Source organism: Mesoplodon bidens (assembly GCF_964165515.1).
Source record: "Mesoplodon bidens genome assembly, chromosome: 6".
Lineage (NCBI taxonomy): Eukaryota > Metazoa > Chordata > Mammalia > Artiodactyla > Ziphiidae > Mesoplodon > Mesoplodon bidens.
This window is the reverse complement of record NC_138162.1, coordinates 38604966-38623674: the sequence shown is the minus strand read 5'-3', so window position 1 is coordinate 38623674 and position 18709 is coordinate 38604966. Positions and strand designations below refer to the sequence as shown.

The following is an 18709-nucleotide window of genomic DNA, read 5'->3' as shown; positions in this document are numbered from 1 at the left end:
ATTCAGGCCACTTGGGTGAATTGGTTCCATCTTGGAGGGTAGATAGTCCTGCACTTAATAGCAAATCCAATCATAATCCTAAAAGATGATATATGAAAGGGGGTGTAAAGGAGATGATTCTACATATCTTAAGAAACAGAAATTTTATGAAAGAATGACTTTCTTTATATTACCAACAATTATAAAAACGGAGTAAACAGTAATCTCTTGATTTTCAGGGAATATAGTACTAACTGGACATTATTTTCTCTTATCGCAGTTGAATCTTCTTCACAATGCTGCTGGCAGCTCTGGAGTAACAATGTAACTGGTCTGTGATGTTTCATTTCCAAAGTCCTAGGAGGTATTCTCCTTTTCTAAACTTGATTCAAATACCCTTCAGTGAAACATTCAGTATCAGGCCAGAAAAACAGGGTATTTTTGGCTAATATGAGGTATGTGCCATCCCTGTTCATAAAAGGAGAATCTGTTACTAATATGGTCATGAGTAGTCAGTCATATGCAATATGTTTACAAATGACAAGTTAGTATATGAAGATATTTAAAATCAGTAGGAAAGGGATGAATCAATCAAATGGCATATGGAGCACTGGCTGCTAATCCAGAAGAAAAAAACTACATTCTTGTATCAAATGACACCAAAGGAAACATTGGATATATACACAGACCTTTACTTTGTATCCAGGGTAAAATGGTAAATGTTTTGCCATCAGTATGATATGGATTCAGGTAGCAATGCTGGCAATCAGGGTAGTGGGGGCTTGATCAGCAACTTGATTCCAGTCAGTCTTATCAGAGAATAGTCTCTTTACCATGTGAATCTAGTTGAAAAACCCAGACGTTGTGCTCAGCAGCTGTGATTTCCCCCCCCCCCCCAGTTCACAGCACCAAACAGGGGTGCTTTTATATGCCTATAGTTTTACAACAGGCATGTCAGATAGCTAGGTACAGTAAGAACCCAAGAATCAATGAAAACGCACCAAGTTTCATCAGAGGGAATACTGGCTAGAGTTGAGAACATCTTTGTGTTCTGCCCAGTGACAGGAGCAGCCACATTAGCTTTGTGGTCTGCATAATGGCACTGAGGTTGAACAGTCACAGTGTCCAAGTGGTTTCAACTAGCAAAACCATCAGTGAAACAGGCCCAATTAGAGTACTTATGAGTTGAGGGTCCTACTGAGCCAGCAGCTTTGCTTCAGGCAGCAAAGTGGGGGATACATTTCCTCTCTAAGGGATAGTTGCTACTATTCCATGTATGACTGAGATACTGCTGGGACCAGGGAAGTCAGAACTAGGTGTGGCATACAACATGAGCATTCTCAGTCTACTAGCCAGTCACAAAGCCCCACTTAGATGAAAGGGAGATAGGGAAATTTAGTTTAGCTATCAAATTCTTACTAATGAGAAGATTACCAGCACATGTGATATGAGTTATCTAACAAGGCATGACTCCATCCAACAGGGTTTCCAGAGCACCTTGAAAGAAATCCTGTGTGAATTCTCTGATACACTCTCGGAGTTGCCTTTTGGGCAAAATTCTTCCTATATTCAGACTTATATGGTTTTTCTCCTTTGTGAATTTTCTGATGTCAAATAGGTTGGTCTCTTAGTCAGAAGAATTTTCCACAGTTATTATATCAATTTGATTTCCCCCCTCCCTGAATTCTCTGGTATACACTTAGGGTTGACTTCTTAGGCAAGTTTCCATATTATTACATTCATAAGATTTCTCCCCACTGTGAGCTCTCTGATGTATTCTAAGGTTTGATTTCTGACCAAAAGTTTTCCCACATTTATTACACTGAAAGGGTTTCTCCCCTGTATGAATTCTCTGATGATCACTAAGGATTGCCTTCCGGACAAATTTTTTCCCACATTCATTACATTTAAATGGTTTTTCCCCAGTGTGAATTCTCTGATGAACTCTGAGGGTTGATGTCCGGGCGAAAGTTTTCCCACACTCATTACATTTAAATGGTTTCTCTCCTGTGTGTGTTTTCTGATGTTGAATGAGATGGTCTTTTCGCCAGAAGGATTTTTCACATTCTTTACAGTGATAAGTTTTCTCACCACTGTGAGTTCTCTGATGTATTCTGAGGTTTGACTTCTGGCCAAAAGTTTTCCCACATTCGTTACATTGAAAGGATTTCTCCCCTGTGTGAATTCTGTGATGATCTCTGAGGGTTGACTTTTGAACAAAAGATTTTCCACAATCACAACATTCATAGGGTTTCTCTCCTGTGTGAATTCTCTGATGTCCCCTGAGGGTTGACTTCTGGACAAATGTTTTCCCACAGTCATTACATTTATAGGGTTTCTCTGCTGTGTGAATTCTCTGATGTGTACTGAGGTGTGACTTCTGGGAGAAAGTTTTTCCACATTCATTACATTCAAATGGTTTCTCTCCTGTGTGAGTTCTCTGATGTTGAATGAGATGTCCTTTTTGACAGAAGGATTTCCCACATTCATTACATTTATAGGGTTTTACTTCATAGTGAGTTCTCTGGCGTACTTTGTGGGCTTTCTGGTAAGACTTCCTATTTTCATGACATTCAAAGTGTGTATCTCCAGCTTGTGTTCTGTCATTACATACCAATGGATTCTCTTCTGTGAGAGTTCTCTGAGGTTGAGTAAAGTATGACTTCCTGCTGAAATTATTCCCACTTGTAATACATTCACAGTGTTTCACAGTCATGTTAAATTTATTGTATTCCTTGATAGCTGACTTCTCACAGAAGGATTTCCCACACTGGTTAAGATGAGAGTGTTTCTCCCCTGTCCCAGTTCTTTCGTGGTCAAAGAGAGTTGTCTTGTCACAGTTTTTCCTAAACTCTCCATCTTTACAGGATTGTTGTCCTGTATGAGTATTCTTATGTTTAACACATCCAGCCTCAACATAAAAGGCTTTTCCAATCCCATTAAATTCAAAAGCTTGCTTCAATGTTTGACACTTTTGATGTTCAGGAAGATTTTCCTTATAACTGAGGGTTTCCTGATTTTTATTATATTCATAAAATTTCTCTCCAGTATGAGTTCTTTCAAGCTTAATTTTGAAAGGCAAATTTTCACGTACATTATAACAATCTGTTTTTTTTGTTGAGTAGGTTCTACTATTAATGATAAATTGAGAAATACTTTGCGAATTCACTCCGCATGAGTCACATTTACAGGACATTTTTGATGAAGAAACAGGAACTATGTGCAGATTAAATGGTTTTCTCAAAACTTCTTCTTCCTCTCTAGGCAACTGTTTATTATTTATAAATGTTACTTGCTGCAGGTGTTTGTCTTTGATTTTTTTGTTCCTCTTGATTAGATTTTCATCTCTGTAGTCTTCTAAAACAGAAAAATTGAAAACACTTTGAATCTTACTATTCTTATGGATGGGGCTTATAAACATATAGCCTATGCTGCATTTCATTTTTTGGTTTCTCAAGATTAATTTGTGGGTTTGTGTGTATGAGAGAGAGACACCCTCCTTTAAAAAATAATATTGATACAGTGACAATTAGAGAGGAAACTGGTTATAAATATATATCTGTAGTTGGATTGTGATAAATTGGATTTTCCTACCTGGGTGGAGAAGGGAGAGAAATTAAGACTTTTATGGGAGTGATGATTTTAGGGAGCAGGAAAACCAGATAATTAATACAACACAGGGGGTTATAAACTTAAGTAGAGTAACAAGAAAATTAGGAGATAATAAGCATTGATGGGTTAGGCCCAACAGGAGAATGGTTTGGTTTGAGGAAGTAAATTACAGTAGAGGTCCAACATTATCTAGGCTCTACTGGTAGAATCCTCAAGAGTCTTCATACTTCAATTTGATATCATTCCTTATTTCCATTCAGTCTTTCAAAATCAAATTAAATTGATAGCACCAACCTCCTCATGATTAAATGAAGAGGTTTATAGCTCAGGATAAAACCCATCTTGCAGCTGTGAGTCACAGAAATACAAACAAGTATAAGACTGATAAAAGGAAAATCAATTCTTGTAATTAAATTAGATTCACTGCTCAATTCTGGCTGTGATACCTTTGACTTATTCCATCTAACAAAACTGCAGATAAGTGAACCTGATCACTTCATTCTAAATTTCCACATTTCAGTTTGAGGGGTGGAATTTTAAATGAGGTATTATGGAAGACCTTACTGCAAAGATCCAAATTCCTATGCATTCTAGATGCCCATCCTTTCTGGCTTATATGAACTGTGAATACTATTTTACTTTTGGTTCATCTTGTAACTTTCTGTTAAGCATGAAACATAATTTATATTTGCATAAAACTTATATGTGCAATTTAACAGTATAGAGTGAACACTCATCGAATTAGAAACCATGTCAAGAAACAGAACATAAACGGCTCTGCAAAAATCCCTGCCTGGTAACAACTTCCTCATGCTTAAGAGTTCATCACTCTCCTGATATTTACTTCCTTGATTTTCTTTGTAGTTTTACCACCTATATATTAATTCCTAAAAATGTAATTGAGTTTTGCTTGTTTCTGACATTTACATAAATGTAACCATACATGCATATTTATATTTTTTGTTTAATATTATGTTTGCAATCATTGTATAAGATTTCATATAGCTGTATAATTCTCCCTTAAGAAATACTATTCCTTTATTCTACTGTTGATGAGCCCAATTTTGGCAAAAATAACCAATATTGCCATAAATACTGTTTTTTCATTCTAGAGAATACAATCATGCCTTTTTATAGGGTATACAGTGGGAAAATGATTACTTGGTTACAGGTGTGTAAAACTTTAACTATTTGATAACATCTTCCTGATTTCATAGTGGTTTTATCAGTTTACATTTTCAGTCAATAAATAAGGGTCTTTAATATTTTACATCATCCCCATGACTTGCCATTGCCAGATTTGTTAATCTCATTTTATGCTATACGTATTATTTACCTCACCTTATACTCTATTTTGCATTCTGTGAAAAGTAATGGGATTGAACACATTTTCCAAGATTTAACAGCTGTTTGAAAGCTCCTATATATAAAGTCTTTCACATACACTGAGTTGCTATGCTTTCCTGTATAAACTTGCAGAAGTTTTTACATTTTCAGGATGCTTATCCTTTCTAGGTTACCTGTATTGTATATCTATTCTGCTACTCTGTGGCCTGTCTTTTCATCCTTTTAATGGTATCATTTATGAACAAAATTCTCAATTTTTATGTAGTCAAGTTTACTAATCATTCTCTTTTGACTGGTATTTTTTGTGCCTTTGGGACTCATGAGAAAAGTCTTGAAATATGAAGGTGTTCACTGCTAAACTGACCTTCTGGAGTCTAACTACCCCACAGAATTATATTAGTGCTCAGTAACTCACCTTTATGGCTCTGGTTTGAGAATTCTTCCTCTAAGAACCAAGGCTCTCCTCCTTGCTCCAATTTGAAGATCACCTCTGGTTTGAAAATGCAGTTCCCTGTAAACAGGCAACAACTGAGTATTTAAGCCAGATCATGAGCTTTTAAGTCTCCAGAAATGGAAAAAGCTTCAGGAACAGCATCCTGAAGGCCCTCAGCTGAATTTATCATTGGCAGCTGGCAATGGCAGTCAAACACTTTCTATTCCTCAGTAGGGCTTGGTTACATTATATTCCTGAATAAAACGCCTAAATGACATTAAAATCTAAAGTATTCATGTGTACTGATGCATAAAAAGGAAATGCCTTCTGTATGGTGTTATGAGGGTAAGTTATGCTTATATGCTCACCCACTGAGACTAGGTTGTTGTAGTTCTCTAGCATCACATCTCTGTAGAGGGTTTTCTGAATAGGACCCATTTGCTGCCACTCCTCCTGGGTGAGTTCGACAGTTACGTCCTTGAATGACACTGATGCCTGCAAGAGTACATTTCTGTTTAATCTGGGTTTAGAATTAGATGACATAGAAAATACGCATGAAAACAGTTCTTATGTTTACTGTAAAGAGCTTAAACAAATGAATATAAAGGATGCCTATTTTGGATCTAATTTTAGCTTATACTTTGGAGGTGCTCAATTAGTAAAAATATTAATAACTTAATTTGTATGTATTTATGAGTTATATACTTGTACTCTCAATAAGTATATTAGCAAAACTTTTGTTTTTTTAATTTATTTTTTAGCAAAAAAATATAAATACACTTCTTACAATTTTCATCCCACTCTACTACCCTGGGCATGCTCCAGGGAAGCGGTCAGCAAATTATGACCTGTGGCCAAATCCAGCTTGCCACTTTTTAAAATAAAAGTTTTATTGGGACACAGCAACCCCCCTACCCCCAATAATTTTGTATTGTCTATGGCTGCTTTTATGCAAAAACAAGCAGAGCATAGCAGTTTTATCAGAGACTTTATGACTATCAAAACTGAAAATATTTACTACCTGACACATTACAGAAAAAATTTGCCAACCTCTGGACTAATGAATACAATTAAAGGAAAGACTGACAGCATAAAAATAACAACAAAGAAAACACAATTTATAGAGGCGGATGTATGAAGACTGAAAGGAAAAGGATGCAAAAAGATATATACATAATCACTAACCAAAAGAAAATGGATGTGGTTATATTAACAAGAAAAGCAGTAGACCTGAATGTAATAAAGTATGAAATATATATATATATATATATATATATATATATACATACACATATATATATATAATGATAAAATGATTCTTTTAACAGAAGGTGTAACATAAATTGATATGCTTCCAAATACAGCATATCAACACAGCTTCCAAATACAGTCAGTTCTCATTATTCAGATTCTGTATTTGCAAATTCACCTACTCACTAAAATTTACTTTTAACTTCCAAATCAGTACTTGTGATTTTGCAGTCATTTGCAGACATTCACATAATGACAAAAAATTTGCCCAATACACATTTTCCCACCTGAGTCTGAACAAGATAATGCCTTGCCTTCTTGTTTCAGCTGTTGTACTGTAATCATATCCTTTTTGTAGTCTATTTAGTACTTTTTTTCATTTTTGTGCTATTTCTTGGTGGTTTCACATTTTAGAATGGCCCCATTGTGTAGTACAGAAGTGCTATCTAGGGACTTCCCTGGTGGCACAGTGGTTAAGAATCTGCCTGCCAATGCAAGGGACACAGGTTCGAGCCCTGGTCCAGGAAGATCCCACATGCCACGGAGCAACTAAGCCCGTGTGCCACAACTACTGAGCCTGTGCTCTAGAGCCCGTGAGCCACAACTACTAAGCCCGCATGCTGCAACTAATGAAACCCACGTGCCTAGAGCTCATCCTCCACACGAGAAGCCACCCCAATGAGAAGCCTGTGCACCGCAATGAAGAGCAGCCCCTGCTTGCCGCAACTAGAGAAAGCCCGCTCACAGCAACAAAGACCCAATGCAGCCAAAAATAAATAAAACTAAGTTTATAAAATTCCATATTTAAAAAAAAAGAAAAAGAAGTGCTATCTAGTGTCCCTAAGTGCAAAAGCGTTGTGATATGCCTTATGCAGAAAATAAGCATGTTTAATAGGCTGTGTTCAAGCATTAATTATGGTGCTGTTGGCTGTTAGTTCATGTTCATGAATCAACAATATTACTAAATAAGATGTTCTTAAACAGAAACACACATAACCAGGTTACATATTGATTGGCTAACCAAAATGTTGTGACCAGGAGCTTGCAGGAACCTAATCCTGTATTTCCCCTGGGAGCAATGGTTCAGTATTTGCTAATTCAGTGTTCATGGCCACTTTACAGAACAGAACTACTGAGAACAATGAGTATTACTGTATATTGTATATATATAAACAATAGTTGAGAGAAATTAGATATACAGACACACAATTATAATTAGTGTTTTTAATACAACTCTCTCAGTAACTCACAGGTCAAGCAGACTGAAAAACCAAGAGAGATTTAGAACAGGGGTCAGAAACTTATGGGCCAAAGACCAAATCTGGCACACTGTTTTTCTGAAAATAAAATTTTATTAGAACACAGTTCATGTTCATTTGTTTATGTATTATCTATGGCTGCTATAAGACTGAAACTGTAGAGTTCAGTAGTTCCAAGAGAGACCATATCTCCCACAAAGCCTATTATCTGACATTTACCAAAAAAGTTTGCTGACCACTGATACAGAAGACTGAAATGATGTAATTACCCAACTTGACTAACTGAAATATAAAGGATAATCTGATCATAACATAAATAATTTTCTGGTACACTTTGCATATTATAAAACAAAAACAGTAAGTCTCGCCAAATTAGAAAAAATTACAATCATACAGTGTGGCTTTAGATTTTAGCTCAAAGATGTAGAAAGCTGAAAAGAGCAATACTAACATCTTACAAGAACAAAGCTTGGCGAACTGAAAATTAATGTCTTTTTGAACTCATTAGAGAAATGAAATTGCATGGCAAACAATCTGAAATCAGGAGAGAGACAGGTACCTGTAGGGAGAATCAGGACCCATTCGTTTGCTTACTGAACCATATGCTAAACTCCATATAAGATAGGAAGCTTAAGCTATAAAAACCACATGTATGCAAATGTGAAGACTGTGAAGTCCCTAGGGAGATGGTATGTGTCACAGACATAGGGTAATTTCTACCTTCTTTGTGAGATTTTCTCAAGGAAGCCTATCTGTCATAGAGAGGATTGGGGGAGAATTCAGAAGAAGCCCCTTTCTGTCCCATGTGGTGATAGCTAGCATAGAGGAAGAACAGTCAGTGCTTAAATCCACTCAGACTCATGCATATCTCCACTAAAGAATACTTAATCTGTAAGGGGAAAATCATCAGAACACATAATGTGATTGGTGGGATCTCACTGCAGTAGGGAGAGAGCAGTAGCAGACACTACCAAAAATGATGCCTAGACCTATCTGTCCTATCTCTTCTAAGTAATAAAATGCTGAGACCCAAGTTCTCAGTACCTAAGACTGAGGTTCAATTAGAAGATAAACCCCATTCCCAGAGAACTGGCATTATTTGGCCTGTCCGGTGGTTCCCTAGACCACCCCTCTTCATTTGACATGACTCAAAGCTGTAAATAACATTTTCCCTGGGGATATGACATAATTTTGTTTGTTTGTTTGTTTTGCAGTACACGGGCCTCTCACTGTTGTGGCCTCTCCCGTTGCGGAGCACAGGCTCCGGACGCGCAGGCTCAGCGGCCATGGCTCACAGGCCTAGCCGCTCCGCGGCATGTGGGATCTTCCCGGACCGGGGCACGAACCCGTGTCCCCTGCATCGGCAGGCGGACTCTCAACCAGTGCGCCACCAGGGAAGCCCAATGACATTATTTTTTTAAAAAAATCATGGGATATTGTTTACCATCATGGCTACTTGACTACTACAGGCAGTTTTTAACAGCTAAGGGAAACAACAGTATTACTAAAAAGCTTAAAGGGAAAAGCTGGAGAATGAGATATCCAAAGGGGCTTTGAAAAGCTCAGGTATATTCCTGATGATCTAAAAGGTGACACACAATCCCTGGGCTGTGTGCACATTCAGGAAAGACCTGAGAAGGTGCTAAACCTTTGCCTCTCACTAACCTTGAGGCTCTATGAAAGAAAAGTGAAGGCTAATGTGGAGTAATAAAATGCTGGGCTAATTGTTGAAGGCATGCCCCAACATACACACAGAGTAACTCAGCAAATATTGGGAGCCTTATTTGTTACAGGTATTTAAGGAAATCATTATCCAATTATTAGCTGGCTATTTAATTAATGGAGCAGTGACTTCAGTTGGCCACACATGACAAAGAATACAGATTCTACAGAATTAGTTCAAAAGAGTCACTAGACAAATACATAACAACAGCTGCAGTTGTTGAGATTCTGATTACACATTACACATTATATTTTAAATGTCCAGTTTTCAACAAAAATTTGAGACGTAAACAGATGAGAAACTATTACTCATATATAGGAAAACAAACAGACTATGTATGAAACAGTGTAAAAACTGTCTCTGAGTAAGTCCAGACATTGGACTTACTAGACCAAGACTTTTCATCAGCTGTTTTAAATATGTACCAAGTACTAAAGGAAACCACATCAAAAGAATAAAAGGAAAGTATGGGAACAATGTCTCACCAAATAAAGAATGTCAATAAAGAGACAGAAAGTATATATATATTGAAAAAGCAAACTGAAATTCTGGAGTAGAAAGTATAATAATTGAAGTGAATAAGTCCCTAGAGGGCTCAAGAGCTGAAGAGGCAGAAAAATCAGCCAATTTGAATATAAATCTATTGAGATGACCCAATCTGAGAGCATACAGTAAAAATAATGAAGGAAAATGAACAAAAGGCCTCAGTGATTTGTGGGTCACAATCAAACATAGCAACATTCACATACCAGAAGTAGGAGAGAAAAGAGGAAAAAGGGCCGAAATACAAAGAATAAAACTTGAAAGCAGCAAGAGAGAGGTGACTCACTGCCTCCAAAGGCTCCCAAATAAGATTAATAGCTGATTTCTCATTAGAAACCAGGGAAACCATTAGGCAGTTGTATGACATATTTAAAGTACCAAAGGGAAAGACTGTCAACCAAGACTTGAATATTCAGCAAAACCATCCTTCAAAAACGAAGAAGAAATTATGACACTCCTAGGTAAATAAGGACTGGGAAAATGTCATTAGTATACTTGCTGTATAAGAAATATTAATAAGGGAGTCATTCAGGCTATAATGAGAGTACACTGGACAATAACTCAAAAATCCATATGAAGAAGTAAAGAAAACTATGTAGGCAAAAGTAACTACACAGGTAAAAATATAAAAGACACTATAAATGTATTTTTTTGTATTTATTTTTCTCCTGTATGATTTTAAGACCACTACATGAGGCAGTAATAAGAAATGGCTACTAGTATACACACATGTATAAAATTGTTAATTTAGATGACAATAACAGCATAAAGCAGTGAGAAGGGTGTGAAGCTATAGAAGAGCAAAGTTTTAGTATACTGTTGAAATTAAGTTTGTATTCATCTGAACAATACTGTTATAGTTGTTAATTGTAATCAACAAGGTAGCCACTAATAACTGAGAAAAAATGTAGTAAAGGCACAACAAGGTAACTGAAATGGTATACTAGGAAATATTGACTTAACACAAAAGAAAGCAAAAATTGTGAAGTAGAAAAACAAAATGGACATATCACATACTCAGGCAAATGTCTAAATAGAAGACAAATGCTTCTTACATTAAATGTTAATGGTTAAATATTTGAATTAAAAGGCAGAGACTTGCAGAATGGATTGAAAAAATATGATCCAATTATATTCTGTCTACAAGTAACACTTCACATTCAAAGACACAACAGTTTGAAAGTAAAAGACTAACACAAGATATATCATGTAAACAGTAACCAAAATAGACCTGGATTGCCTATACTAGTATTAGACAAAACAGACTTTAACTCATTATTGACTGGGGGATTTTTGCAAAAACTAATGCCTGTGGCCGGCAATTTTTATTTCAGCTGGCCAAAAATTAATTCTGTTATTTCACTGACACTTTGCAGGTTATTACATTTAATAGTTACACCTGACACACCTGTAAAGTCTTCTAATTTTTGTGAAATGTTGTCTTCAATCCACTCTTCTGTAGAAGTAAAGGAGCAAGTTCCAGCACCTTGAGTTTCATTTTCACTTTCCATATTAGAATCAATGATTCTGTTGGTTTAATATTCAAATAATCTGAATCAGAACTATATTCTGAAGAACTATCATCTTCTGAGAGACTAGTATATATGTTGCTTGGACAATCAGAGAAAGTATCTGCATAAAATTCACCAAAAAATTCTTCTTCACTCAAAATTTCATGATGTGTCATTTTTGAAAAATTTTACATTTATAACATACACAAGGTTGGAACAAAAAAGCTAATGGAGCAAAATGTGAATGATAATGACAATCATAAGTTGTATAATGAATCCTTGATCAATTTTAAGGTCTAACAACTTCACACAGTGATGTTAATTTTATCACTCTCTACAAACATATTGATACATCTCCGGTCAATAACGTTCAGGTAACAAAAGACTAAGTATTAATGTATCTCTGGTCAATAATGTGTTAAGACCAAAAAAACAAAAAAGAGAGAGAGAGAGAGAGAGAGAGAGAGAGAGAAAGGACATTTTACAATGGTAAAAGGGTCAATAAATCAAGAAAACAAAACAGTTATAAACATACATGTACCTAACAACAGAACTTCTGTTGGCAAAAACTGACAGAACTGACAAGATAAACTATTCAACAATAATAGTTGGAGATTTTATTGCCCCACTTTCATAATGGATTGAACTACTAGACAAAAGATCAATATTGGAAGAACACACTTAAACAAAGCTGTGAACTGTAGATCACAGATATCTACAGAAACACTCAGGCCAACACCAGAAGCATACACGTTCTTCAGTAAACATGGAACATTCTCTGGTATAGGCCATATGTTAGGCCATGAAACAAGTCTCAATATATTTTAAAGGTTAAAATCATACGAAGTACCTTCTATGACCAAAAGATAATGAAACCAGAAATCAGTAAGAAAAGGAAAACTGGAAAATTCAAAAATATGTGGAAATAAAACTACACACTCTTAAAAAATCCAAAAGATCAAAGAATAAATCAAAGGGAATCGAAGGGAAATTAGAAAATATTTTGAGATAACAAAACAAAAACACAACATACCAAAACTTATGAGATGCAACTAAAACAGTGCTTAGAGGGACATTTATAGCTATAAATAACACCTACGTTAAAAAAGATCTCAAATCAATGACCTAACTCTATATCCTAAGGAACTAGAAAAATAAATGTGAACTAAACCCAAAACTAGCAGAAGGACAGAAATAATGAAGATTAAAGCAGAGAAAAACCAAATAAAGAAAAAACAATATAATCAACTGAATGTTGGTTCATTAAAAAGATCAACAGAATGGATGAACCTTTAGGCAGACTGACTAAGAAAAAAGAAGACTCTAATTTACTAAAATTGGTAATGAAAGTGGGGCCATTATTACCGACTTTACAGAAATAAAAATGACTATAAGAGAGCACTATAAACAACTGTACACCAACAAACTAGATAACCTAGCTGAAAAGGACAAATTCTTAGAAACATACAAACTATGAAAACTGAGTCAAACAGAAATAGAAAATCTGAAGAGTTCCACGTAAGGAGACTGAATTAGTAGTTACAAACCTCCCAACAAAGAAAATCTTAAGACCAGATGGATTCACTGGTGAATTTTACCAAACATTTAAGAAGAATGAACACAAACCCTTCTCTAACTCACTCCAAAAGAGAAGAGGGAACACTTCCTAACTCATTCTATGAGTTACTTTTAACTGAAGTCAGACAAAGAAATCACAAGACTAAAGATCAATATTCCTTAGAAATATAGATGTAAATCTCCTCAGCAAAATACAAGCAAACCAAACCTAGCAGTATATTAAAATGATTATACACCATGACCAAGCAGGATTTATCCCAGGAATGTAAGAGTGGCTCACCAAAGGAAAATCAATCAATGTAACAGCACAGTAATAGAATGAAGGAAATAAACCACATGATCATCTCAATTGATGCAGAGAAAGCATTTGACAAAATCCAACACGAATGATAAAAACACTCAACAAACTAGGAATAAAAGAGAACTTCCTCAACACAATAAAAAGCACTTTTGATAAATCCCAGCTAACGTCATACACAATGCTAAAAGACAGGAAGTTTTCCTCCAAAGTTCAGGAATAAGACAAGGATGTCCACTGTAACCAATTCTATCATTGTACTGGAAGTTCTAGCCAGAGCAAATGAGCAAGAAAAAGAAAAAAAGGTTAAAGTGGAAAGGAAAAAATTAAAACCACCTCTAGTCAGACTACATAATCTAATATATAAATATATATAACACATAAACACTAAATCTACAAAAAGTTATAGCTAATAAACAAACTCAGCAAATTTTCAGGATTCAAGATCAACACACAAACATTTGTATTTCTAAACACTAGGAATGAACAATAAAAAAATTAAGAAAACAATTCCACTTAGAATAGAATAAAAAGTAAATACTAAGCATAAATTTAACCAAGAAGGTGCATGATATATGAAAGGGATAGTACTTCAGACCCAGGTGTGAGACATCCCAGGAATGCAAGATTGGTTAAACACTGATAATTCAATCAGTATAATCCACCCCTTTAACAGAATAAAGAAATAAAATTATACTGTTACCTCACCAGATGCAGAAAAAGCATCTGACCAAATTTAATACCTCTGTGTAATAAAAATTCTCAGCAAACTAAAAACAGAAAGAGAACTTCCTCATTCTAATGAAGGGCATGTACAAAAACTCTAAAGTTAAAACCACACTCAGTGGTGAAATATTAAGTATTTTCCCCCTCATGTGAGGTAGAAGAAAAAGATTTCTATTATCATCATTTGTATTCAACATGGTACTAGAAGAATAAAAAGAAATTAAAGACATAAAGATTGAAAAGGAAGAAGTAAAATTTTCTTTATTTGCAAGACATGATGTGTATTTAAAATCCAAAAGAATCTACTAAAATAAGCTATTAGAATAAGCGAATTTAACAAAATAGCTAAATATAAGATCAATATTTAAAAATCCATTGTATTCTGATAAACAACTAAAAATGAAATTTAAAAATAATTACATTATCAAAATAGATCAAATACATAGGAGTAAATCTAATGAAATGTCAGACTTCACCTCTACTCTTAAAAAACCCCAGCAGGATTTTCAGTGGAAACGAAATTTCTATGAAAACACATAGGATCAAAATTAGCCAATAAGTTTTTTAAGAAGTAAAACTTTAAGGCCTACCCTATTTCATGACTTACTGAAATACAACGGTAATTATGACAGTGAAGTACTAGTAAAAAGAGAAATAACTGGATCAAAGGAAGAGAATACAGTCTAGATACAGACCACTTGACTGGTTCACTTGATTGAACAACAGAAGCCCTGCTGCAATTCAGTGGACAGAGGATGGTCTTTTCAACAAATGGTGCTAGGGCAACTGGATATCCATATGGAAATATGAACCTTGACACTCACCTTGTACCATACACAAAAGTAATTCCAGGTGAATCAAGCTCAAATAATCAAGCATCCACTAACAACACAGGAGAATATCTTCATGATCTCAGAGCAGGGAAAGATCTTTCAAACATGACACACAAAGAACTACCATTAAAGAAACACTGATATTGAGCTTTATTAAATTTCATAACTTAGTTCATCAAAAGACACTAGAAATGGTCAAGTCACAGAATGCAAAAACATTAGCAATACATACATCTGGCAAATGACCTGTATTGATAATATAGACATAACGCCTACTAATCAATAAAAGCAAATAATTCAATTAAAATAGAGAACTGAACAGTTACTTTACATAAAAGATATCTACATGGCCAAAACAAATGATGGTGCTCAATACTAGTATTTATCACAGAAAGCAAATTATAAATTTCAATGAGAGACCACTACACATGGCTAAAATCAAAAAGGCTAACAGTAGTGAGAATTTGGTACAGATAGAAGTATAAATTGGTTCAACCACTTTAGAAAGCTACTTGTATAACCAAGAGAAAGGAAGATATGCCAAGAGACACAAAGGAACGTTCACAGCAGCTTTATTCATAATAGTCCCAAACTGGAAAAAACACAAATGAAAAACCAACAAGAGAATGAGCATACCATCATACATTCATATAATGGAATGCTGCTCAGCAATAAAAAGTATTAAAATACATAGCAACATTGATGATCTAAAAATATGTACAGAGAAAAAAGACAGACCACCCCTTCCCCTGAAAAAGTGTATGCATTGGTATGCTTCCATTTATATGGTGTTGAAAATGAATTTATACTTTTTTTCCTGATAAGTGAGGTTAGATTAGTGGTTACCTCTGCAGAAGGGGGCAGTTATTATTAACTGAAAATTGGAAGGAAGGAAAGAAACTTCAGGGATGATGGAAATGTTTTCTCTCTTAATCTGGGTGGTAAATTATATGTATATACATAGGTAAAAATCCACTCAGTTCACAATTAGAGTGCACTTTACTAGTATTAAAACTGTACCTCAGTTAAATAAATAAGTAAAAAATTTTTAAAGATATAAAAACATTTTATAGTTGATGATTAGGGAAGGTTTATTACATTATCCCTTTGTATCTTTCTATATTTTAACAATTTCTCAAAATGCCACTAGTAAAAATGAAAGAACTTGGTCAACTCTGGACAAAAAGTGTCCAAAGACAAATAGTGAAATAGGGAAAAATATCTGTCACATATGTCAGAATAAAAGGATAAATTCTTTAATAATTAAAAAATTCTTTAATAATTAAGAAGCCTTTAAAATTAGTAAAAAAGAAGACTGATTCACAAAAAAGAAATATAAATGACTTTTAAAAATATATGAAATTATGCACAATCTCAGCTCTCATACACTTCTACAACAGGGATCACCATTCTGCCCTCCTATGAGAAAAACTCTGGAGTCACATAGACTTACTTTACCCCTTTCATGTCTTTCCCATTCTGCTAGTACTTCCACATTAAAAACAAAATTGCTTTTATTACATGAATTTCTTCCCCATATCATATGCTAGAACTCATGATGACATCAAACCCTTAAGGATGGCATCGAAGGACTTCTAGTGTTAGGGGCTTTAGTCCAACTCAAAATTCATACATTGAAGTCCTAACCCCCAGTACCTCACAATGTAATTGTATTTGGAGATAGGCTTTTTATTTTATATATAATGAGGTCATTAGGGTAGGCCCTAATCCAATTTGATTAGTGTCCTTATAAGAGGAGGAAATTTGGACACACATATGTACAGAGGGAAGATTATATGAAGACAGCTATCTATAAGCCAAGGAAAGAGGCCTGGAACTGATTCTTCCCTCACAGCTCTCAGAAGGAACCAAGCCTGTCTACCCTGATCTCAGACTTTCAGCCTCGAGACCGTGAGAAAACAAATTTCTGTTGTTTATAAACCATCCAGTCTGTGGTACTTTATCATGGCAGCCATAACAAACTAATACACCTAGTCTGGTCCCAAGATTTCTCCATCTCTCTTAGTGTTCCCTGAGAGGAAGTCCAAAGTGTAATAGGCAAAAATTCTTACTGGACCTTGTATCCCTTGTTTAGTCCACTTGATGTTATTCTTTCAAGATGCAGTAACCTGCCCATACTCTGCAACAAAATTCCACCCATTCTTCAGGACTGACACAATTCTTTTCAACTATCCACCTTTGATCAACTGAGCCTATACCACCAGTCTGTCCTTTCTTTGACAAACTGCAAATCCTGATACTCACTGAATTCAAATGATCAATCAATCAACTAATTCCTTTAATCCTGACTTTGTTTCCCATGTATGAGGAAGAAATCTTCACATTATTCCCAGTATCTCCTGTGTATTACCTCCTTCAAGGGGACTGTATTTGTCCACAAGAAGTTTAGTCCTTCTTATAAGCACGAAAAGAATCCAGAGGCGATATGATCTTAAAGGTTAAGAGGCTAAATGACAACATATTAGAGGAAGCACAATATAGAGGGAAAGTCAGAAAAACTTCCTCTTGGAAAGCCTTTCATTCAGAAGAACAGGCCTATTTGTCACAAGCAGAACAAGTGTGCACAGGTTTGTAAAAGAGAAGATAATAACGGAATGGGCTCTATCTTGTAAGAAATGAAGTGGTGATCTGAGAAGAATATAAATCCATATTCTCTTGGTGGCCCAGTTCCATATACTTAGGGGATGATCTTTTATTTGGAACAGAGTTTAATGAGCAATCTCAACTAGGAAAGCTGAAAGCCTCCTAAGATGAACCCATGGTGGTTCCAGATCTTGAAGCTAATGGTCTAACCAGACAGACAAACACATATCAGGTAATTTCCACTAATGTATGAAGTGCAGATAGGTGAAAGACAGAGGGCTATGCAGATTCAGAAGAGGACTGGAAATTAGCCCAGAGGGAGACAAGGGGGAAAAAAAGAGCATTGTTTCCTGGATGAGGCAACCAAAGCTGACTCATGACAGATCAAAAGCAAAGAGCCAGACCGCCCATCCATTAAAATGGCTACTATGAGAAAAACAGAAAATAGCAAGTGTTGACAAGGATCTGGAGAAACTGAAATCCTTGTGCCCTGGTGGTGAAAATGTAAAATGGTGCAGCCACTGTTGAAAACAGTATGGCAGTTCCTTGAAAAATTAAACATAGAATTGTCACATGATCCAGCAATATATCCACAAGAATTAAAGGCAGAGTCTTGAAGAGACATTTGTACACCTATGTTCATAGTAGCATTATTCACAATAGCCAAAAGGTGGAAGCAACCTAAGTGTCCATTACAGGATGAATGGATAAACAAAATGTGGTATATTCACACAAGGCAGTATTATTCAGCCTTAAAAAGGAAGGAAATTCTGATACATGATTCAATATGGATTAATTTTGAGGACTTTATACTAAGTGAAATAAGACAGTCACAAAAAGACAAAAACTATATGATTCCACCTATTTGAGCAGTGAACTTCATAGAAATAGAATGGTGGTTGCCATGAGCTGAAGAGAGGGAGGAGTGGGGAGATGCTGTTTAATGGATATAGAGCTTTAGTTTTGCAAGATGAAAAGAGTTCTGGAGATTGGTTGCACAAGAATATGAATG

At 35.4% G+C, this 18709-nt stretch overlaps 1 protein-coding gene across 14 annotated transcripts in view; it reads right to left on the bottom strand.

Annotated features, from left to right (window-relative positions):
- Positions 1-655: 655 nt before the first annotated feature.
- ZNF510 (zinc finger protein 510) overlaps positions 656-18709 on the bottom strand; it is a 22961-nt gene continuing 4907 nt past the window's right edge. For 12 of the 14 annotated variants that reach the window (XM_081238288.1, XM_081238275.1, XM_081238281.1 and 9 more), the window contains exons 4-6: positions 5740-5866; positions 5354-5449; positions 656-3336 (exon numbers count right to left, since the gene is read on the bottom strand). In XM_081238288.1, the coding sequence (XP_081094414.1) occupies positions 1679-3336; positions 5354-5449; positions 5740-5866 (1881 nt within the window). In that variant the 3' untranslated portion in view covers positions 656-1678. Of the gene's footprint in view, positions 3337-5353; positions 5450-5739; positions 5867-11555; positions 11675-18709 lie in introns of all 14 variants that reach the window. The other 2 variants (XM_081238280.1, XM_081238279.1) reach the window with 2 other exon arrangements.